Source organism: Prosopis cineraria, unplaced genomic scaffold, assembly GCF_029017545.1.
Source record: "Prosopis cineraria cultivar Desert tree isolate PC_DT_omini unplaced genomic scaffold, ASM2901754v1 PC1, whole genome shotgun sequence".
NCBI lineage: Eukaryota > Viridiplantae > Streptophyta > Magnoliopsida > Fabales > Fabaceae > Prosopis > Prosopis cineraria.
In genome coordinates, this window is record NW_026555332.1 from 46,646,509 (window position 1) to 46,671,290 (window position 24,782).

Consider the following 24,782-nt stretch of genomic DNA (forward strand, 5'->3'; position numbering starts at 1 on the left):
GGCTCCCATGGCTGGAAACATGGAGCACATATTCAAAAAAGGAAGGCAACAAAGGATTGGGACTGAATGTCATGAAGAACAGGGCCAAAAATCATAGATCCTATGGGCTGCATCTAGCTGGGTTATGGACTTCCAGAGCAGACCTATTTCACGTTCCCAAGCAAAGCTTGAAAGGATGTCTTCCCACTACAATGACTTATCACTGCCTATTCTTCCTTGCCAGCGTCGTCCTAACTCTAATCTTCATTCCTTATAAGCGACTCCCTCTCTTCCCCCGCCATCTCTCCCACAAGCTGTCTCCATTTTTCACATAATGCTTCAATGTTAAAATTAGATACGTATATGCAATAGGATGCTTTTGTCTCATTTTTAGAAACATTGAGCTTTTGAAAATGGGCAAGATTGTGGAGGTTGAACTGGTGATTTATCCTCTTCTTCACATTTTTATTGACCGCCAAAATCAGAAGCCAGATTTTTCAACCTCGAAATCATTTGTTGTTATAATCTTTTTTTTTTTGGCCAACTTTGTCGTTATAATCATAAAATAGTAAAACTGAAATTTTATTATTATTTGCTTACTTACTGTCTGTTATACTTTATTTTGATATTGAAATGCAGAAGAGGATAAGAAAAAAGGAAAGAAGGGTGGAGAAGAAAGAGCAAGATGGTGTTATCAAAAAAAAAGGGGGGGGGGGGGGAAGATGTAGTTTAACAGAATGGACGGGAAAATCGAAGAAGATAAGGGGTCATATTCTTATATGCGAGACAAGAATAGTTTTTCTTTGATCTTTTCCTCTTCAATCTTCATTGCCATCCTTCATCTCTGGTAACAGGAAAAAGCAACAAAAGCTGAAATTAGGGGAGAGATAAAAGGGAAGCCTTGGAAGTGAAGCAGCGCGCTTCCATTTGCTGATTTTAAATTAATTGTTAATTAATTCTTTAGGAAAATCTGTATTTCTATCTCAAATGCTTTTGGAAAATTTGTTTTTTTATTATCCAAAATGATTTCCCGTTATGGAATTTCGTGTGTGAAGAGAGAGAAACATCTACAACTAAAAATATGAATATTATGATACGATGAATATTTTTTTAAAATAAAAATTTTAGAATGATTTTAAATATCAATTATTTAATATTTTAAATTATGTATAGGGATATGTTTGTTAATATACTATCTTTGTGCTGTGTATTTGTGCTTGCTTTTTCAAGTCATTTAACACTTTTTGTTTATGTATATTGTATTTTTTATTTTTTAATTTATTTATTTGTGTCTATTGCTTTGAAATTGAAGAATATTTATCAAAACAGGATTTTTTTTTTTTTCGGTTGTTCTTCGGATAGGTAAGTTTTGTTTTAAAAGGATGAGATAAAATATTGAAGTGTGTCACACAGTATATTGCAGGTATTGCATAATTATCCAAGAGGAAAGTACTTTCTTATTGGCCTGGTGCTCCAAATTCAATCAGTTATTCGTTTGATTGTGCAAGCAGATTAATCGTTCCTTTGCCATTAATTATTCCTTTGCCTTGAATTTATCTCTTGGGATGTATTTTAAGTCTTTAGTTCATCTATATCAAACTACAATATTCATTCAGCCAGCATGCACTATTTTTGTCCTTTTCTAAAGTAGACTTTTTTTTAGGGACAATCGTTGGGGTTGAGCATTAAGTTGGTTTGGTTCTAATTTTTTTAAAACTGATTGATCAAATTATATAAAAAATTTAGATCAAATCAAATTGAAATACATAACTGAACCAAATTTTAATGGTTCGATTCGATCAGTTTATTCAATTCATGAGCTTTGATTTAAATTTATGAAGTCTAATCATTCATACATTCTTTTATCCAATTTTTTTCCCTTAATATTGAAGGCTCACAAAAAAATAGCAATCTTATACCATAATTTATGAGAAAATTAATAAGACTTAGTACTATTGCACTAAAAACTAAATTATAAAAATAAAAAATTAAAATATCACATTAAACAAAAAAAATACTTCTACTGCAAGTAGTAGAAAGATGTTTCTTACTCACCTAAATGAAAATTTATTTACATTTTCAAAAATATGGATAATTCAATTGATTCGGTTTATTTGATTCTAGAATTCTCAGACTAAATCAAACCAATCAACCAAAATTTTTTTTAAAAAAAAATCGAATCAAACCGAAAAATCAAATCAAATGGACACAATTCGATTCCATTGTCAATTTCAATTCAGTTTTGCTCATTTCTAATAGTCACATCAAATTATTTATAGATAACAACTAATGACAAGTCTTTTAAAAAAAATAAATCATATTTTTATTTTAATAATAATTTACTTTATATTCATCCTAAAGTGATCCTTAAATGTCACTCTCACTCTCTCTCTCTTTAATGTTCGGTCTCCTCTCCTCTCCCTCCCACCTTCCAAGCTTTTTCACCTTGGGCATCTTTGTTAACATATATGGATTTTTCCCCCCTTTAGGTATAACTTTTCCCTCCTCTTATCTTGAAGGGTTTAAAATTGAGTATAATTGAATATAAAAATAATTAATTAATATAATTGATTGTTATTATACAATTTATTTGGATATTATTTTTAAAATTAATTTTAATAGAATTAAAAATGTTTAGATGATTTATTCAGAATTAATTTTAACAATTCAAATTATTATAAAGGATATAGTTTTTCAAAATTAAATTATTGATAAAGTTATACATAATATTATTAAATTTATTAAACTTTATTTAAGAAGTAAAATATATTATTTAACTTATATATCTAATTAATTATAAAAATTTAAATTACATTAAAATCAATAATTTAATTTACAAAAATAAATAACTCAATATATCTAAATTCAAATAAATTTATTAAAAAAGAAAGATATAATTTTTAAATATTAAACATTAATTTTATAATAATTAAAAATTTTATTAATAATATATAAGTTGATCTTTAATGACATTATAAATATAAATTATATATGATGAAAATGTTATGAATGGATGTTCATCAATCCAAGTCTGTTATTTACATCTTTGAATTTTTTTTCACTCCGGGAATTTTATTCTCACTTGAGAGATGCGATATCTGAAGAATATAATAGGTTATGTTATAACAGTGAATCTGATCTGGGCCCTTCTCCCCCGTCTCACAGGTGTTGATTCTAGAAAACCGATCAAGGGAAGTTAGGAGGCAGAGCTCGTGACAATTGACAAAAGGTGATTTAGCTCAAATAATTGATTGATTAGTTGAAACTTTGTGCTGTTTGGGTATTTTTCACCCAAACCATGATTTTTTCCAAAAAAAATCAATTATGTGGGCAATCCAAACAGACACTTCAGTAGGATATGTTGCTACACTTTACCTCGTTCACAACTTTTTGTCCAATTCCCCGCACACGATACCAAACAATATTAATAGCTCATTTAAATTTTAATTGAATATAATTAATTTTAATTATAATTAATTATATTATAATACAATTTATTTGGATATTAAAATTAATTTTAGCTGTATAAATTATCATAAAAAATATACTTTTAAAATTAAATTATTGATAAAGTTATATTTAATATTATTAAATTTATTAAACTTTATTTAAGAAGTAAAATATATTATTTAACAATAAAATTGAATCTATAAGTAACCTTTTAAAATATAATTTTGACTCAGTAATCAATTATTAATTCTTTTGGCTGTTTAGATAATGTTTTTAAAAATTGATTATTTAGTCTCAAAAATTGATTATATTGTTAATCCAAACAAGCTGTAAGCAACTTTTAGATCAAATGAGGGTGAAACCACAACTTTTCCCTGAGGGTCAGTAAATTTGTTGTCCTTTGTATCAAAAAAATATCATGCCAATTGCCATGTACTTAAATTAGTTTGGAGAATTTTAGTTAAGCATTTTAATTATTTTTGGGTCTCAAAAAAAAATTGAAACCTTAGTTCAATTTAGGAAAAAGAGTCAAAATAATCTCAATAATGAAAAGATTAAAATACCCTTCACTTATTATGCAAAATTACTAGTTATTAATTTTTTTATTTTATTTATTAATTTATCAATATTATTTATAAACTACATTCGTTTGTTAGACAATCAATAATATTAGTTGTTAATTTACTAATATCAATTAAAAATTACAAGAAGATCTCATAATTTTTAACTGATATTAGTAAATTAATAAATAAAGTTAGTAATTTAACAACTGATATTGTTGCTTATGATTGAACAACTTATGTTAAGTTTTATATAATTATTGATATGTCAACTCATGTAATTTGTAACTCATATTAGTAAATTAATAAATGAAGTAAGAAAATTAATTAGTGATTTTGCATATTAAATGAATGGTATTTTGGATTCAGCATTAAAATTTCTCCCTTGAACTGAAATGAAGTTTTAAAATTTTTTAAGATTAATTGATAATTAAATGCCTACTGTGATCGTTAATAGAAATTCTCCCTTAAGCAAACATGAATGAATCATTAAGAGGTGTGTCGTGTGCTATGTAATAAGTCTTATCTATCCCTTCCTCTACTAATTTGTTAATGAAGTGAAGTATACTATTATTTTTACTTCCACCCCGCCCCAAGAAACACCACTGCTTGTACTCCCCTAAAAGTTAAAACCAGGGAGAGTGTAAGTTAAGAATCACAAAAGAAACTTAATTTCTAATGAATTTTAAAAAAGATTGAAATTTTAATTCAATCTGTGGGAGAAAAGTCAACAAATTTTTTATGATAAAAAGATCAAAATACCCTTAACTTGTTATGTAGAATCACTGGTTAATTTTTTCACTCCACTTGTTGATTAACATGGGCTGCAAATTATATAAGTTGACATATCAATAATTATACAAAACTTGACATAAGTTGTTCAATCATAAGTAGTAACATCTGTTGTTAAATTGCTAAATTATTAATATCAATTATAAATTATTGACAGGTCTTTTAATTTACAACTAATTTTAGTAAATTAACAATTGAAGTTAGCAAATTAACAACTAATATTACTGATTGTTTGACAAACGGATATAATTTACAAGTCATATTGGTCAATTAACAAGTACAGTAAGAAATTTAACAACTAGTTATTTTATATAATAAGTTAAGGGCATGTTAATTTTTTTACAATTAAAATTTTTTAACTTTTTTTTCATTGACTAAATTTAAAATTTCAGATTTTTTTAGATTCATCAATAATTAAGTCTCTATCGTGGTCTTTAACTAAAATTCTCTCTTGTTTCAAGCTAACCTTAAAATCCTCCTTTCATTTTTTGAATTTTTTTCATTTTAAATTGCATAACATAAGATTGTGTCTTTGTATCAATATTCATTCATGAGTAATTGCATTTAGCTCTTTCAAAAGTGAAAATTATAGCTAGCCTTAAGATAATTATTTATGATCCGGATGAAACCTTAAGACAGCTATGAACAAAGAGATTTTCTAAAACCTGTGATAAATAATATACATTGCTTGTCTTTGCCTTGATTTATATTTAATCGGGTTCCCTTGGCATTTTATCATCCATATTGTTGCAAGATGTTTAGTTAAACGCCCCTAAATTTTGGCCTTATCATTCTAAAAATAATTATTAATATGTGTTTTTACTATATTTTAACTCTACCGTGCAACCAAGCATCTAGCACTTTAGAATTGCAAATTTAGCCATTTATTTCCACTTAGGTGATCAACTGGCAATTCCTTTATTAATTTCATCGGTGATTCTTGATAGCTTGTACTCTCCATGCATCGCACAAGAATTAGAATTTAGGAAAATTTGAACCATGCATTTAGGAGTTTACTACTTCTACCATCATCTTTCTATGTATGATGACAATTTCATCTGCGTTGCTTTAGTGTTGTTTATTTTTTCCTTGTGTAGATTTGCCTTCAGCAAGTTTCCTTTTGCCTTTTAATATAATTTAATTGATAGTTAAAAAAATCGAATTTAATAGAAGCATACAGTTAAAAAAATTAATACAATATTATTGCTACTTTAAATTCTTACTAAAAATATCTACATTCTATCCGTGCTCTAGAGTTAGAATCTAGTTACACAATATAAGCATTTTTTCTTAATTAATTTTGATTCAAAATATAAACAATTTAGTACAAGTAGAATTTTTTTATATTATCCCTCATATTTATCAACCTAAATTATTATATAAATTTATTTCTCACTTATCATGAAGTGCATTGGTAATTGAGATTAAGAGTAACATGAAAAAGCAATATATATTTTATGATAGTGATGACTTTATTAGTATGCAGATTTTTTCACAAAAATTGTTTACATTTTGAACTAAAAAGAGTATATAATTATATGGAAAATTTTTAGTGAGATCTCTTGACTGGACTTAATTTCAATCAAAGCTTCTAAAGTAGGAGACTAAAATGAAATTAAAAATTTGATTGAAATAACCTTATTATCCTTGATAAAACTAGACGCATGAACAGCTCATGTAGGATAATTAATAATTGGTGTACGGAAAATAAACCACTAGCATAGGTAGAATTTGCAACTTTTATTAATAACATAACATCATTATTAATATAAACAAGTGAAACTAAGTGCATAAACAACTTGTATAGAAAAAATGAACAATTAATATATAAAAAATGAACAACTAATGTAGGTGTGAAATAAAGGTTGCAAGTTCATTGTGATGTTATGCTTTTAATGAGAATTACAAATTTCATATATATCAATTGTTCATTTTTGACACATCAATTATTAGTTTCCCTACACAATGGTAGGAGAGATCTGGTAGAAAAAATAAAGATTCATATATGGCTCTTAGCTCAAGACAGACTATACACAATTGTGTTAAGAATTCAACGTGATTGTAGGGAATCTGATCGAATGCCTGTGGGAGTACAACTAAAGGGAAGATGTAATGCACCAAGTTTGAGACTGCCCAAGAGTAGAGGAACAATGAAAGAGATTAATCAAAGCTAAGGAGTGGAGTGATTTCAAGAATCACAATGGAGCATAATGGGTACTTTGGAATTTGAAACACTTTACAAAGAATGAAAATACAAATCAATTACCTTAGGATGTTTTATTTGGATATGTTTATTAGGATATTTGGTGTTCTACATGTAAAAAAGTGCTCTCACCAGGGGAGGAGATGGAGGAGAAACAACATCTTGACATTATTTGGAGGGTGCAGAATGATTTAAAGCTGCAAAGATCTTCATCTATGAGATTCCATGTGAAAAGAAGAAGTGAAAGTTAATGGGTTAGGCCTGAAGGTTCTGTTGTGAGACTTGATATAGATGGATCATATAGAGAAGGTATCTTTAGATGTGGCAAAGTATTAAGAAACAACAATGCTGATTAGGCTGTTGGATTTAATTCAAATGTGGGAAACTTTTCCCCAACCATTACCGAAATTATTGCTATTATCTAAGGATTGGAATTTTGTTCGTAAATGGGGCTCTATCACATTAATACATTTACAGATTGTGCAGAGGGGGTGAATCTTATCACTTAGTTTGATTTATCCATGCATCCTTTTAGAGATCCTATTAGTTATTTTAGATTCCTTTTGTTTAAGAGTAGCTCTGTTTCACTTTCATTTATGTTTAGGAAGGCTAATGTTTGTGTTCATATGTTAGCCATTAATGGGCTTTATTTTTTTAGGATCTTTTTATTCTCTTGATCAACCACCCTTTTACTATTAGAAGGTGGTAGATGATGATACGAAGAGGTCCTCTCGGTTGTAATTTTGTTGAACCTTTATTGAGATTGTTACAACTTTGAATGAAAAAAAATAAACAATAAGGTCATTTTAGTCCCCTTAAAACATTCTCACTCTACTAAATAAAATTAATTAATATAACACCTGGTAATTAGAGACTTAACTCAACAATATGATTACCCAGGTTCAATTCAAAAGTAAAGAATCTCAAATTTTCTAAAAAAAATGAGTTAAAATGAATCAAAATCTTTCATATTAGAATAAAAATAAGTTACAGAAGCATGAGATATCTCAGAAGAGTGAAAGAAGTAAAAAATGGTTGAAAAACAAAACATGTGCTATGATACAGGGCAATATACCACAGCTCGTGCACGCTGCTCTGTGGCATGTTTCTCTTTGTGCCATGCACCGTGGCTCAGGCACCTTGTGCTGCGGCGTGTTACACAAAATTTTAACTAATTCTACTATCATTTGACAGTAGAATTGGGAAAACTTTTGACACGTCTCGATTCTTCGCCCGATGTTCGAATGACGTGATCTAGGTATCTACTTAAAACTCTTTACATGAACTAACTAATGGCACAGGTTTTACTTCCAAAACATGTCACACTAGGAAGTTGGACACTCAAACATATTTAAATCATTTTTCAACACTTTTACACAAAATAGGTGTCTAAAACTCTCAACAATTGTCAAAAGCTTTTTCTAGCACTCGGATTGTAAACCTAGGACTATCAGTACAACAAGTCACAAGCACCAAAACATTAGTATAACAAAAATTTACTCTTCAACCCTATTTTACCAAAAACAAAAAGGGGATAGTTAGTCATTGCATCTTGCCTAAATCGTTCAAAATATGTTCAAATCATTATTTCTATACTCGCACTAGTATTTTGGCCGTATAAATACACACATACACACACATGTATATTAATATACACAAAGACTAAGGGTCCAAAAGATAAATATAATATTTCTAACAATAAAATATCGTAAGTGTGGTGACATGCATCCTAAAATTGGCAATTCATATATTATTAAACAATTAAATCTAAACTAGAGGCATGTAGTAGGAATATGCTAATTTCTCGCCTCTTTAGCCTTCTCCCTCTCAACACCAGAATTAGAGCTTGAAAATGTTAAATGAAAGGGATTAGTCTAGACACTCAGTAATCACTGTTAAACCTAACCTATGCAGTTATATATCAATTATAAACTACATACATGCACAAGAAAATCAAGCATGTAAAACATGCTAGCATATATCATATCTTGTAATTTATCATTAAATAACTTTTTTAACTCTCATAACTAGGTGCATTGTCATCATATTCTCAAATATATGGCATGACTCATACTCATGCGACTTGCCACCACTTAACATGTGTGACTCGTCATATATTTACTTAGGCAATGATCAACTAGCTTTATATCCTCCTTATTTCCTCAAACTGAAACCATGGGTTATAACACTGATTAGGGCTCCGTCCATGTGACTGGACTATCCAAGTTCACCAATCGTGAGGTGTGACCCGGCCAAAAATTATAGCACTCACTCTTAGACCACGGCTTCCCCCATTCTTGAATCCCTAGAGTGTCTTATACCATAAGTTATTATCCTCATTGAACTAGTAGAGATAGTTAGGTTTTTGTTTCTCGATAAACTATGGGATAAGGTTATACCCCCGCATATCGACCATATGGATTTTCTCTACTCTCAACCCCTAGGCGAACTTCTGCCACTAATCATGCTATAATTAATACTCACTCATTTTCACCTTTTTCGCTTTCATATACTCATTATTACAACAATTATGTTGAGTTCACGGTTACGCGTTATCCAAGTATGTATTCTCATCATTTTTTCAAAATTCATTTCTCATTAACACACATCTATCTCATATAGTCATCACATTCATCTTCCAAAAATATAAGCCTGTTCATGGTTTAAAAACCCTCTTGACTTCACATTTTGCACTTTCAAGCCAAAAATAGCTTTTTCATATACTCATTAAAATTAATATATGGTTTTACTTTAAAAGTCAATCTCATGCATGTAACATTCACAATTCACATTTAACAATTAATTAACATATAATTACCTAAAGTAGAATTTTCTTTCGGTTACCTCACACCTTTGAGAGGTCAAAGATTTACCCCTCAATCAACTAGCTTTCAAGCTTGAATTTCTAATCTAATAAGTGACCAAGAGCTAAAATTACAATTAACCAAGTTGAATTTCATCAACATAACCAACTCAAACATTTAAATCCTTAATTTCTACTTCTAAATTGTCCAACATTCACTCTACATGAGTTGGAGCATATCCATTGAGTTTAATAATTACCTTTAGTCTCTAATAGCATTAATGAGCCATTAAATTCTCATTAATGGCATCACAATCTTCTAACCACCCATAATAAATGAGATTTTTAGATATTAATGGTGCCTAACAACTCAAGACACCAAAACATATTATACCTACATTTAAATATTCTAATATACTCCCATTAGCTCCATTTGAGTCAATAAATTTAGACCCATAACCTATATGGACCGAAGTTCTGCTTCCACTATCAAACCCTAACCATTAACTCATAAATGTGGAAGAAATTAAGAGATTAATGAGTGTAATATTTACCTTGGCTGTTTATAACCTTCAAAATACTCCCAATGTCATCCACAAGTAAACCCTAATAGAGCTTGGCACGTCTCTTCGTTTCCTCTTTTCTTTCTCTCTATTTCTGTCCCATTTTATGTTTAATAAATTGCAAAAAATGGGCATGAACACGAAGAGGTCTTCCCTCGCTCAGACATGGCGCATGGCATAGAGTGGTCTTCCCTCACTCAAAAATGTCTATACACCGAGGCGGACAATCTACATGCCATGGCGTGTGGCACATTAACATCAACTCTTCCTTTTCTTCTTCTTTTGATGCCCGGGTGGCTCGCCTTGATACCGAACCCAAAACTAGGGCTAAAATACTATCAAATATGATTATTAGATTTCTCTGGACATACACACACCACTCTAACTTGCTTAATTATCTTAATTAGGTTTAATTAATCAAGAGATTAAAACTCAGGATGTTACACCTCCCACATGTATAGTAAAAATTTATAATTTTAAAGGTTTTTAATCTTTTGTTTTTTTTCATCTCTCATTTTTTTTATTTTTTGTTCTCTTCCTCTTTTTTTTTTTATCTCTGATCAAATGGTTTATGTCGTTATGCAGATGAGTTGAGGGCCAACCTACACGAGTTAGAGTTTTAACAGGTTGGATTGGGCCAGCTTGCGAAAATAAATGAGTTGAAAAAATCTAACTCAACCCACACACTGGCAGGCTAGCCTGCAAAATGCAACTTTATCTTTTTAAAATAACTTAACATTTATAATTAATATGTCATATATATATACACACACATTCAAATTAAATCACCCCTCTAAATCCTATTAAACAAATATCACACAATAAGCTTTATTTTGTCCAACATCTATCTAAATCTAAATGGTCTATTATGCATTCTTGAAAAGCCACGGTACTTCAAAAAATAATTTAAAATCCAAACCTTTTTTTTACTTGAATGCCCCACTAAAAGTAAGTTTGAATAATAGAAACAAATATGAAATTGATAAAAAGAAAAAGAATTAGAATTAAAATATTTTTGGTATCACAAAAAATTTAAATGTAATTTTGATATTATTTATATTTTCTTTCCATGGATTAAGAATTAAATAGAAAAATGAAGCCAAAATATTAAAAAATTATTAGATTTTTACTATTAATCATCTTCTCACTTAAGTGTATTATCTTTCTCATTGAGAAAGAAAATTTGAATATAAACCCATTTTAATTTTTTTTCAATGAATTAATACTTGTGATTTCAATCAATAGATCTTGTAAGATTAACAAATACTTTCTCTGTTAAAAAATATAAGGTATTTTTAATTGAATCTCATTTTTCAATAAAGTAGTTACCTACTTCCCAACTAATTCTATTTTTTAATATTTACTTCTATTAAATATCCTACAATAAAAATAAAGTCATTATTAATAGGAACACTTTTGAAAAAAAGACAATGATTACACATTAAAAAACTAAAAATATTTTACATTTTTTAATATCTAACTCCTTGAAAAATACCTTACATTTTTGAATAAAGGGAGTAATAAATATTCAAAATATTTCTTTAAAAACTAATAAATTATCAATTTACAAATTATAATAAAAATTTTATTTGTAAATTGTAAGAAAGATTTACATTGTCTTTTAAATGTAAAGAATATATTTGAAAGTTATAAAATATAGATTTGAGAAATATTATTATTATTATTATAGATTTATAAGGAGATATATTGCTATTGAAAAATAAATTATTTTTTTTGAAAAAAATAGGGTAGCTATTTAGCTCACGTGCTAGCCCATTTTAACTTGTCAATTTTACAAGTTGGGATAGCTCAACCTGTTTTAAAAAATGGGCCAATTTCTTCAACCTAACTTGTCAAAATTGGAGAGTCAAACAGGCTAGCTCACGAGTTCAACACATTTTTCCAACTTTACCTTATGATACCTATTAGATTTTTTATATTAAGCATGCTTAAAGATAATATATTCTATCAAGATAGCTTAAACCATTTAGTTATATATTTCCTAAACTTATGTATTTATAATTTATGTTATAATTTTTAAATATAAGACTTCTTTTTATATTCTAGTAACCAAAAGTTTGAGTTAAAATTTAACATCTTACAACCTGTTTGGATTCACATTATAATTGATTTTGGGGCTCAAATAATCAGTTTTTGAAAAAAAATTATCCAAACATCAAAAAAAGTTGATATTGATTACTGAGTCATAACCAAATTTTGAAATAAGTTTTGAAAGATTACTTATAAATTCAATTTTACTGTTAAATAATATATTTTACTTAAACAAAATTTAACAAATTTAATAATGTCAAGTACAACTTTATCAATAATTTAATTTTAAAAAGTAATGTTTTTATGATAATTTGTAAAGATAAAATCAAATTCAGTTTTCAAATTGATCATCAATCATATTAATTAATTATTTTTATAATTAATTCTATTTAACTAAAATTTAAACGGGTCTTTAAAATGAATGTATCAGATTAATATCCCAACGTGCCGTTTCTTTTAAGATTGCCACCTCACTCGTGATTGAGAGAAGCACGGTTGACCTCCTGCTCTAACCAAATGTTCACAAAATGTAAAGCATGCAAACGCGTCCACCTCCTTTTGTTGACATCTTGAAAGCACAATAACTAATTAACTATCAAAATCTCTTATCTGTTTTTAAATATAAGAGAAAATAATTAATACACAGTTTGAAAAACGGGTTAAATATAGTAATTATATCTAAAGTTAAAAAATCTGGACTTACTTATCCCTCTAGTTAATAAAACAAATTTGTGTAGTGAAAAAAATATTAAATTCATGAAAAATAATTTAAAAAAATATGATAAATGCTTTCTTTATTAAAAAAAAAAAAGAAACATGCAGTTTCTTTCAACATCGACAGTGTAATGTATATATTTTAGCAAAAATAATAACCATGTCGTTTTAAAAAATACTCTCACAATCATTTATATATTTGTTATTATATTTTTTAATTAAAATATAACAAGTAGATGATCTGTCAATAATTAACACGTATATACTAATTTGTAACTAAATTATTCACTGATCATATTTTGAGAGACTTATAGTAGAAATAGTAGCGATTAATTACATTCACTTATTTTCGTTTGGAAAAAAAAAAAAATTCCCATTCCCGAGAGAGAATGACGGATGACCAATCCCTGTGGTTCAATTCAACACTTGCTATTTGTGGTAAACAAAATCATGCATGTAAAAAGGGCACGTGGTATATTTTCTTAATCAAATTAAAATTAAGATACTGATTAAATTAATACTCGTTTTAAAAAAGTAAAAAATTTTGAGAATGGGGTGAATGTTTAAAAATATAAAATATTTTAATATTTTAAATTATAATTATTAATTTTTTTTAAAATATTTTTATTAAATAATTATTTTATATTTATTTTAAAGTAAAATTTTTTATTACATAAGAATAAATAAAAAAAGGTAGTGTTAATTTATACATAAATAATTATTTTATTAAAGAATAAAATTTAATTAAAAATATTTTAAATTTTTAAATAAAAGCAGAATATTAATAACGTCAGAAAGGCAATAAGACAGGATTATTTTATTGCAATTTTGACAATTGACAATGAAAGCAATTGCAGATTGGGTTGAAGAACCCACGAAACTTCCGAAAGGGATTGAGTTGCGGGAATTTGGAAAACATTTTCAAAAGGCAGATTCAAACGGAGAAAGCCGGAGACGCTGTCAATCAACCTTAACCGAGTTACCGTGTGGCGTCTATTCTTGTTCTGAGTTCTCTTCAGCCTCCAAACTCGTTCTCTTTGAAATTTTGCACGCTGCCTCCAAAACCTTTATATATAAGCTCACACGCTCTCCGACATCCAGCGATAGCTTACGCTTCTTCTATTCTCAGGGTTAAGACATGAAGATTCCTCGTTCATTTCTCACTTGTTTCTCTGCAACAGTCGAAGAACCAAGACAGCTCGGTATATTATCCCTTCCGCTGATCTACATGTTCTGTCTTCTATATTCTCTTGTTCTTTTGTTTTTCCTTTTAAATTCTTTCATCTAATGCTGGGTTTGTGAATACTCCGCAGATGACCCGGAAGGAGGCGGTGATGAAGCATTTCGTGTATTCCATCGCAGCGAATTGAAATTAGCCACCCGCGGTTTTAATTCCTGGGACAAGATTGGAGAAGGAGGATTCGGTTCTGTCTACAAGGTTATTCTCGTTCTTTTTCTGCTGACAGACTTGATGCGGCATTGAAAGGAACCTTTAAGCGATCCATTAATGTAAAACTTGAATTAATGATCACCAAAGACTGACTGACTGTGTTTGACCTCTAAAGGGGCAGCTTCGGAACGGCAATGTGGTGGCTGTGAAAGTGCTTTCAGTCGAACTGGAATCTATGCGAGGAGAAATGGAGTTCGCCGCAGAATTGGCCACACTCTCTCGTATCAACCACGAAAATCTAGTTAGTCTTCGAGGGTGTTGCGTGGAAGAAGACCGAAGATATTTGGTCTTCAATTACATGGAAAACAACAGCCTTTCCCGCACTTTTTTAGGTACGTTTTTGGTCCTTAAGCATGTATCAGAAAGTAAATGAAGCAGACCTGGACATAATTTTGGCCTTTTGGTTGATGATATATGTAGGCACAGAGGAATGCAGGATGAAATTCAGATGGGAATTGAGGAGCAACATATCTGTTGGGGTGGCTCGTGGCCTTGCCTATCTCCATGAGCAACTAAAACCCCACATTGTCCATAGAGATATCAAACCCAGCAACATCCTTCTCGATCAAAACTTCACGCCAAAGCTATCTGACTTCGGTTTCGCAAAGTTGTTTACGGACGAAAAGTCATACGTCAGTACTAGAGTTGCTGGGACATTGTAAGTGACAGCACTGCATAACACGTTACTCAACACAGCACGTAAATAAATCGGATCTTCCTTATTCTCTGGCTAATTATGGCGTTTTTGTTCTGCGATATTTTAAGGGGCTATATTGCTCCGGAGTATGCCACTACCGGAAAATTGACACGAAAATCAGATGTTTATAGCTTTGGAGTGTTACTCTTACAAATTGTTAGTGGCCAAGCAGCGGTTGATGCTTATCAGGATATGGATCGTTTCCTGGTAGAGAAGGTAAGAAATTTAATTCTCCCTCGCTTTCTCGAGAAAACAAGCACGAAGAAGAACATAGAAATAGTTCATTACTAAACACGTGGGGTCCAATGAATGTGTGACTATGCCTGCAGGTGTGGGCAGCTTATAAAGCTAACGAGCTAGTAAAAATGGTGGATCCTGTGATTACAAATATGAACTCGGTAGCGGAAGAAGGCATTCGATTCCTAAAAGTGGGGCTGCTTTGCGTGCAAGAAACCGCCAAGCTTCGGCCCAGAATGACAGAGGTCGTTGAAATGTTGACTAGCAGCATCTTTAATGACATGGAAGGTGTTGCTATCTCAAAACCAGGCTTTGTTGCTGATCTCAGAAACATCAAAATAAGGCAGCAAATACCAATACCCGTGAGTCCCGAATCAATTTCAAGTGGAGCAAACCAGGGTATTTGGAGGTCGGCCGTTCTCGCCCGTTAAATTCATGAGGGTTTATTGGGATTCATCCAGTTTTGCTATTGTTTATGCATGTGTATAGTGTAATCAAGTTGATTTTGTGCAATCAAGCGTACAACTGTCATAGCTTTGTAAATTGCCGCCATTCTTGTTGAAATTAATTCAAGGTAGAGGCAGACATTATTATTCTGCTACTGTTAATAAAATATCTTAATTTGTAAACGTGACAAAATATTTAGAGCAATACAGATGTTCACACCTAAAGAATGCTCGCGGTATTTGACCATCATACATGTTTGATGTTCACACTATTGATTCTTCAGACAAAAAGCGTTCATTTGTGATTGGCCGATATATACACGTGGGAACTTAAGCATTAGTCAATCAAAAAGCAATTGCACGCAAAACCAGCGGCGGAACCCCACGGATTGGAAGGAGGTATTGGATTGGCACAGTTTGACTTTGCCCGTAAAATTTGACCAATCGTACTCTCTCAATTTTGATGTTAAGTGCTTTTTATTGGTTTGGGCTCTCAAGGCTTCTCACCACCACGAGTCAGTTACTGTTCATACGGATATTTAATGTTGTCTTTCACCAAAGTTTGTCTCAGCAAACCTTAAACTGATACCATGTACCAACTAATTCAGCTTCTGTTAAGGAGAACTTCATTTGGCTATATGTCTCCATTCTTTTCGAGGTTGGAATTTAAGTTCAAAGAATAAAACAGAAAGCCTAGAGGCAATCCGTCAACAGGATCAATACGGCGATGACATTAAGTCATATCGCATAAAGCTCATCACAATCTAAGTGAAGTTTTGACATGATCATAAAGATTGCATTCATAGTATGAACCCTCTATGCCACGCTGTCAATATATCTATTAGGTTAGCATCTTTAGAAATATGATGAAGAGTGATTGACCAATTACTTATAGTATAATAAGCTATCTAAAATTCCTTTAACAAGTTTATCAAGGGACGATTCTTGGAGTGTTCCCTACATGAGATTCCCATGATTTTTTGTCTCTAATATTAACTAAGATTCCCGCATAAGTTTCATTTTGTGGGTCTTCACTTTCGATGAAAGTGCGAGGGATGGGAGATATCCATATCTAAGTCACATAACTATATATAAAGATATCGACCTGATTAGTGTTTGAGTTTGATAATGATGTTTCAGTGTTTACAACAATAAAATATTTAAGGCTCCACCACCGACTGCTTTAGTGAAATGAGCAGTATATCCACAGAGGAAAGAGAGGGAGAAAGAAAGAGTAGGCGTACAGTGATAAGGCCGGAATCGAGTTGCAGATACGGGCAGCGCAGAAGGTACAACAATTTCATACAGCAGCAATTAAGTCCAATGCTGTAGGCGAACAAAATCCTCCAACAAGAAAGCTTGGCTTCAATAAAGTGGGGCTTTCATGGCGTCATTGCGTGTGAGGATCACATAGCAACCCGCCATAAATGTCAACTGCGGTTAAGATTCTATTGTTTAAGAACATACTGAACAAGACAAAGTTCTCAAACTGTTGCCTACCATGATCTCATCTATGCCAAAAGCTTCAAATCTTCTAGTCTTCAATTTGCGGTTGATAATAAAGGACCCTCAAGAAAATTGATGCAGAAACGAAGGACAGCTATCATGACTTCTCCTTGTTTTCCTTAGCCTTGTGTACCACGCAGCATCCTCCAAGCACTTATCACTGGCTAGCTAATAAAATTTTGATTCTAGTATGAATTGGATTACAAGAGCTGGATCCTAGCTGCCACACTGTGTCAATTTTAACAAGATCCTGAGAGTAAAATCTAGTATATAAAAATCACAGCTGGGGAACCGGAATTAAAAATAATAATATGAGGAACTCTAAACTTTGAAACTATTTCAAAAGACTCGGGGTTAAAAGGAAAAAAAAAAAATTAATCCAGAGTCGTAAGACGCAAATCTTTGTGGTTTAAATTTTTAGTCTTTAAACTAGAATACTCAAGCTCAACTATATAATTTTCAATTAGTTTAGCACTACGAATGATAAATAGTAACCCCTCGTTAAATAAGTAAATAGCATTTTCTTTTGTGTTTTAAGTACAAAGTGTATTGTGTGTGAATACGGGAGTGCAGAAATTATAAGGTAAATGTGCACATATCAGTGAATCATCGATTATAATAAACCAAAAAGGCTATAGCAGTGTTAAACAACATAACCAATATCCACAAAGTTATTTCTAAAACAAAAATTCCTATTGCTGATCGGATAAAGCTTGTTAGTTTGACAGGTGATAAATATAATTCTCATTTAACTTCTGGCTCAATTGTATGCTTACCCTGTGAGAGAAATTATGACTTTTCAACGATAGTAATTAATTCAAAAACCACAAACCTACTTTGAAGGATCATTTGACTTAGATGCGAACAAATGCAAAAAGAAGCCTATACCAACAAAAAAGATACTACAGAAGAACAAGGACTTGTGACTGTGTCAAGCAACCATGTAATCAAGGTGATAATGATCAGTACTGGACGTAAATGTGTATCCAATTCCTAACCGGCAAACCTGCCTCTCATCAAGACAAGTCCAAAGGAATCTCGGAGCAACAAGTTAGACAAGACAACCGAGTGAGTAATTAAAGAGGGCAAAGCATAAAGAAATGGAAGACTCGTTAAGGAGTTGAGAATTGTACAAAATGCAGAAACTGAATATGAAATGGGACGGGTAGAGATTAAGTCTGCTCTGATGAAGAGCAATGCCAGCATGCATGACTCCTCGCACGCCATTCACCAAGGCCAACACTGCACTGATGGGCTACGCAAATGGCATACAGGGAGCCAGGCACTCCATGGAAGACGTACGACGAGGCAGCTGGCTTAATTAACCAAATGCCTTCACAAGCTGCAACGCTTGAGTCAGGAAGTAGCCTGCGCGTGCTAGTTAGAAGCTACTTAGCAGCATATATGCAGAAGGAGGAGGAAAGTCTCTCCCAAATGACAAAACCGTCCCTCATAGTTCTCAGGCTTATGCAGACCAAGCTCCACAAAACAGTACTCCATCTACCTGGACGTCTATTCTCTTGGCCAGGGTTAGGATCAGTTTTGAGGGTGTTGGGGTCATATTTGGGGATGAAAAGGGTGAGAAGGAGAGGGATGTAGATAAATAAGAGAAGGGCTTAATATAGCTGTGGGAATGCTTCCCTCTTCAAAGTTGTCTTCCATTACATAAGAAATCGAAGGGAATCAGTCCTTTTTTATCTTCTGAATTAGATTTTGTCTCTAAGTGTTTGGATCACATTTAGATTCCTATCTCCCCCACAATTGGACTTCTTTAAAGAACAAGATTTTGCCCCTCAGCGTCCTTTTCCTGTTATACTGTGTGTAGTTTTTGTTTGCCTGTTCATTTAGTACAACATGACGTAAGAATGCAGCACATAGCATTTACATGGAGGTCCTTTTGGAAGGGCTTCGATAATTTTTCCCTTCATTTGTTCCCCGTATTTAAACCGACTTCTATAGAGATTTCAAATTAACTGACATCGCTATAAATGTTGGAAGAAAAAGAATAAGAAGTTAGTTCCCCCGGGTTACCTCCTCCATAAATATATGTGGTCTACATGTGAAGCCAAAGATGCATTAAACGTACAAACAAATGTGAAGCCAAATATGTGAACTATTATTTAACTGTCGAAAGATTTAATTTTGCCCCCGCAACCTTCTTTTCATCGAGTAACTGACTTTACTTGCTACCTAGATTCTCATAATCGAGTGACACAGGGTCTACCATGTGAACTGAAACGAACGCATTAACTCCATAAAGTGACACCAGCATCATTGTCCAAGTAATTTCTAGAAAGACAATTACATAGGAGAAGAAAGAAATGTTATTTATCTAATCCGTTCATTACCGTTTGGGATATAGACAGAGAGGGTATGTAGGTAGCTAATGGGCTCTCAATCCTGCAAAGCAAAAACGCGATGAACTTTGGAAAAAGAAGTCGGGGGAATCAAGAAATAATAATTTTTTAAGCAGAGAGGGGGAGAGAGGTACCAGGTAGAGGAAAGAGAAGTGACGGGGGCAAAAGCACATGGAGAAGCCTGCAAGGAGGACACTGAGAGAGAGCAGAAAGAAAATGAGGAAAAGTTGATGATAAAGCTGCAGGACTTCCAAGGTGGGAAAAGGTCGACCAAACAAATATATTGGAAAGATAGAGGGAATGAAGGGAATAGAATAGATGCTGCTGCTGGCTGTGCCTGCCTGATTGGAACCCAACTCTTTCATTCACACACAACTTTCCCTTTCTTCCCTGACGACTCCACCATTTGGCTCTTTCTGTGTGTTTGGACTTTGCTTGTTTCCCCTTCCCTCTCCAGATTCTATTGCCTTTGCCTGTCACCACCACCTCTTGTGCACATGCCCTTCCAAATTATTCCATTTCCCCAATCAAGCACTCACGGGAGCCCATATCATTATGCCATGGAATCTCACGCCCTTTTGATCACCACTTGATGTTGCAGATTATATTGTCTCACTTAGCTACTCTGCTTTCTTGTTTCTCCTTCTTCGCCTGCAATTTAGGCAATCAAGTTTGAATCCCGTATCCCACTGATACATATCTTCTTTTTGTATGAATATCTGTTTTCTTCTTCTTTCGGTCGCACTGATTAAGGAAGTGAATATCGGATACGGTCTTAATTTTCTTGAGAAGACAGATCTTTCCGTGAAATTAGATGAAAATTAAATGAGATTTAAAAATAAAAAAGAAAACGCTTGAAGGCATTGAGAAAGGAAATTGGATTAGTTGAGCGACGGGCATGTAATATGCGACCAACTTAAGATTTTAACAGGCGGCCCCCCCCTTTCCTCCCTTGATGTGGATCGGAGGGCCATTTGATTTGACATATCGGAGACTAATGATGCTTATCCACATTCATATTTGATTGCGGTGAATCATCATCAGTGTCTAAAGCATACGCATTATTTACCGGCATATATTTACTCCAGAGCAGACAGTTATGTCATGCAACCAAATTTCATCTAATCCCACCATTTCTTCAACAAATCAAAAAAGGAAGAGACACATAAACCAACAGCTATATCCTATATATACTTTTTTTTTAATATTGCTTTTTGATCTTTACAGCTGAAGCCTCATTGTCCACCAAAGTCCTGCGAGTTTCTTTTATGGGATTACTCCCCCGTCCCTCTAGAGAAGTCATTTTACGGTAATGCGGTGCTTGGTAAACAATTAGAATTGAAAAATTGGGTTGTTTGGCATAGTGAAGTCTACTTCTCCAAAAAATTCAATTCTCTCAAAACTGATGGAAGTCACTTTCACCTTCATATTTATGCATGCAACCAACTCCCTCCCTCGCTCTCTTCATAAAGTTGAAATACCCCATCTTCATGTATAAACTGAACATGTTTTAAAACTACATTTTCATTTTATTTCTTTCTCATCCACTTTCACTAAAAACTCTTTCATGTTGTCAAAAGGATATAAAATGCTTTTATTTTTTTATTTTTAAAAAACATAGCTCACCAATGGGAGTTGGTCCTAATGGAAAGGGTTAGTCCTACTAAGGTTCAAATTTATTGAAAGAAGTGCTTATATTTAGTATGTATTTAGTTTTTCATTAGACAAAAGTCAATTATTATAATGAAATTTATGTTTAAATGCTTTTTTTAAAAAACCAATTTAATAAACTAAAAGTTATTTGAATTAATGATAATTTATACTTTTGAATTACGTTTTTGAATGTACAATGATCAAAAAATACATTGATTTAATTTGTAATTTTTGTTATGCAAATATAATATATTAGAAATATTTAAAAAATTTAAAAAAAAATTAAGTGACGTGAAATTTGATATGTTAAATAATAAGAATAAAAATATAAAGTTTGATATGTTAGAAATTTTTTTGTAATAAATGATTCAAAATTTTATTAATATTAAAAATCAACATGATTAATTATTCGATTTACAATGTACAATCTAATCCATAATTTTTTTATACAAACAATGTGATTTATAATGAGTGTGAACTCATACACAAGGAAGAGAGAAAAAAATGCAAAGATAGTATGATCAATTACAAAATTGGGCATATATTTATTCCTCTTATTGATGCTTTCCAACTTTCATTTGCATTTCAAATCCTTCCTCAAGCTACTTTTATAAATCCACATTCAAATCACCCTAGAAAATACCTTTTAGAAGCATACTTTTCTCTTGATGATAAGAGGAAATCTTCTCTTGATCTTGTTTCGGTGTAAACCATTATAGTTTCTTTGTATTACTTCTCATTAAAAAATCCCACTCATCATCTTGTATCCAAACAACTTTTTCCATCTCAAATATTAGGAAGTGCTTTCCTAGGTGTGAAATGCGTGGTTTATCCAAACATGCTCTTGAGGGTTGGTACTAACCATGCCTCAAATAGAGATTACCTCCAATAAAAATAGTGATGGGTTAGATCTTCTAAGATGACCCTTACTTGTCAATAGGTTGGCTGTCAAAAGGATTAATATTTATAGCAATTATTAACAACCAAAATCATAGAATGCAAAGTTTTATATATGCTACAAACTGAATTTTCCCTTGCTTATTTTTACACTACAACATTGTTTGCTTTAGGTAGTAGTTTTGGTTGCAACAATTTTAAAAATGTTGTTTAATGTGAGTATAAGCAATAGTTTTTGTGTATTATTATTAATACATACTTCAAACAACAAATATTTGGCAATATTTGTAAATTATTCCTTGAAGTATAATAGGTAATGGTTTTCAAGTGTTACAAAAAATTTTTAAATAGGCAACATAAAAGGCTGTTGCCTATAATTACACTTTTATCGCAATATTTTAAAATTGTTTCCCATTCTAGTGGGCAACAAAAATAAATAAATATTGCATATAAATTTTTTTAGCAACATTTAAAATCATTGCCTATAGTTTTCTATTATTAATTTTTTTTTTTATTTTTGATTACTTATCTATATTCTTTTATTTGTTTATTTATTTATTCTTAATTTTTTATTTATTAATTAGAAGAAATTAAAATTTAATTTAACAATTATCTATATCTATATATATATATATATAATATTTTTGCATTATATTAACTAAAAGTTTTGTTGAAAAGGTAGTTAAAATCATCTCATCACTTCAAGTAAATTCGGATTTGAATCTTTAGTGATAAAGGAAATATTAAATTTTAGTTGTTCAATATTTTCACAACAATTCTCAAATGTTGCCTATACTTATATAGTAGGCAACAAGCAAAATTATTGCTTATTTCAGTATCCCAAAACCATTTGCCTGTTGTCTTATTATAGGTAATGATTTTATGATTTGTGATCTAAAATATGAAAAAATTGTTACTTTAGACTGTAAGTAAGGGGAACAAGTTCCATGTTCAAAAACCATTGCCTATACCCATCTGCAACAATTTTGCACCCTGTAGCAACAGTTCTTGGCTGTTGCCACTGATAAAAAAATGTTACGGTGGTACCAAGAACAAGTTGCTAGAAAAGTACAAATTTGAATTTAACTGTCAAAGAGTCGAGTAAATTTATTATATTTCACTAAGGTTGTACTTCTCAATTTAATGCACATTCCTTATTAAACTTCAATAACTCAACTTTTCAATACAAAGCGTAGTTGACAAAAACTCAAATGGATGCATGCTTTTGTGATTGAAAAATATGATGGTGGAGCAGAGAAAGTGTCTTGACCATATATTGAAGACATGAACTGTTCGTCTGATTAAAAAATAAAAAAGAGATGAACTGTTTGAATTATAGAGAAGGACCCTAGTGGGAACAGTGGAGACTGGAGAAAGCACGAGGTAAACTGTAGCATGCATACAGGCAGGGGAATATCGTGCGTTGCGATGAGTTGTCAATGACGTGTCACGGTGTTGCCCTGAAGCTGCTGGGAATTGTGCGGCCGATCAATTTCATCCATATACATACGTATTCATCTTTCCTTAATTTCAAAACCAGTCATTGCCCACCCCCGGGGGGTGTGTGTGTGTGTGTGAGCTCGCTCAATATATCGCCACATAAGCATAATATCATCATATAAGCAGCATATATTTACTCGAATGTTTTTCGTCCGGTCTATATCGTATCCATTCAAAGCCTTGTCCTTTTTCTTCTATTTTAATCGAGGCTTTGGTCTAAAGCATGTAACAAGGTGAGTCATTAGTCAGTATACATAAAAGCACAGGGTTTAATTTAATTAGCTGATGACGGAGGGCTTTCGTGTCCATTAACTAGTCATCAAACTCATCAGCCAAGCAGTGTCCTCGTCATCAGAAGATTAATGGAAGTGATCTTTAGTTTTAGCCACTGAAAATTTGATAAATTCTTCGCGGCCAATATGCACAGAACACATATGGAACTCGCCGCGAAGTACCTTGACACCGTTTTAATGGAATTCTTCTGACCCATTCAACCAAATCTGTCACAGCACTGCACATTCATATGCATGCATGTCATCACATTGTTGTTAGGGACTGTACAGTCTATTATTGTCTTGATTTCATGGCCAGGACAAATGAATTACTTGTCACAGCCTAATAATTAGTGGTCCGGGCTGGTCCATATAAATTGAGAAAAATATAAATTGAATTGAGTTTAACTCATTTTCATGTACATTAGAAAAATATAAACTCTACCCAACATAAACCATGTGGATAGGTGGGTTGTATAAGTCAATCCACCAATTCATTTATTATTTTTTCATGATTTTCTTAAAAATATATACTTAAATGAGGAGTATCATGCAATATTTTTAGAACCGGGTTAGATACTGAATCGAAAAAGTCAATGGTTTATAGTTTGTATGGTTCAACCGAGTTAAATCAATAGTCAAACCAATAAT

The 24,782-nt window shown here is 31.7% G+C and overlaps 1 protein-coding gene and 1 long non-coding RNA gene across 2 annotated transcripts; one reads left to right on the forward strand and one right to left on the reverse strand.

Moving 5' to 3' along the window:
- Nucleotides 1–13,978: 13,978 nt before the first annotated feature.
- Nucleotides 13,979–16,096, forward strand: LOC129292250 (putative serine/threonine-protein kinase). The gene is made up of 6 exons (XM_054929820.1): nt 13,979–14,318; nt 14,430–14,554; nt 14,682–14,898; nt 14,987–15,224; nt 15,332–15,479; nt 15,593–16,096. Exons 1-6 carry the CDS (start codon nt 14,255–14,257, stop codon nt 15,929–15,931), a joined length of 1,131 nt encoding a protein of 376 aa, XP_054785795.1. The 5' UTR covers nt 13,979–14,254; the 3' UTR covers nt 15,932–16,096.
- Nucleotides 16,097–17,017: 921 nt separating this feature from the next.
- On the reverse strand, nt 17,018–20,689 carry LOC129308873 (uncharacterized). Its single transcript, XR_008592747.1, has 2 exons — nt 19,944–20,689; nt 17,018–19,852 (listed from the first exon to the last, which is right to left on the reverse strand). It is a non-coding gene; the product is annotated as an uncharacterized LOC129308873 (long non-coding RNA).
- Between the last annotated feature and the right edge of the window lie 4,093 nt (nt 20,690–24,782).

Coding starts and splice junctions, on each gene's coding strand:
- LOC129292250 (XM_054929820.1), top strand. CDS start 14,255: ATGAAGATTCCTCGTTCATTTCTCACTTGTTTCTCTGCAACAGTCGAA. Junction 14,555..14,681: donor GATTCGGTTCTGTCTACAAG/GTTATTCTCGTT, acceptor TGACCTCTAAAG/GGGCAGCTTCGGAACGGCAA. Junction 15,225..15,331: donor ACTAGAGTTGCTGGGACATT/GTAAGTGACAGC, acceptor CGATATTTTAAG/GGGCTATATTGCTCCGGAGT.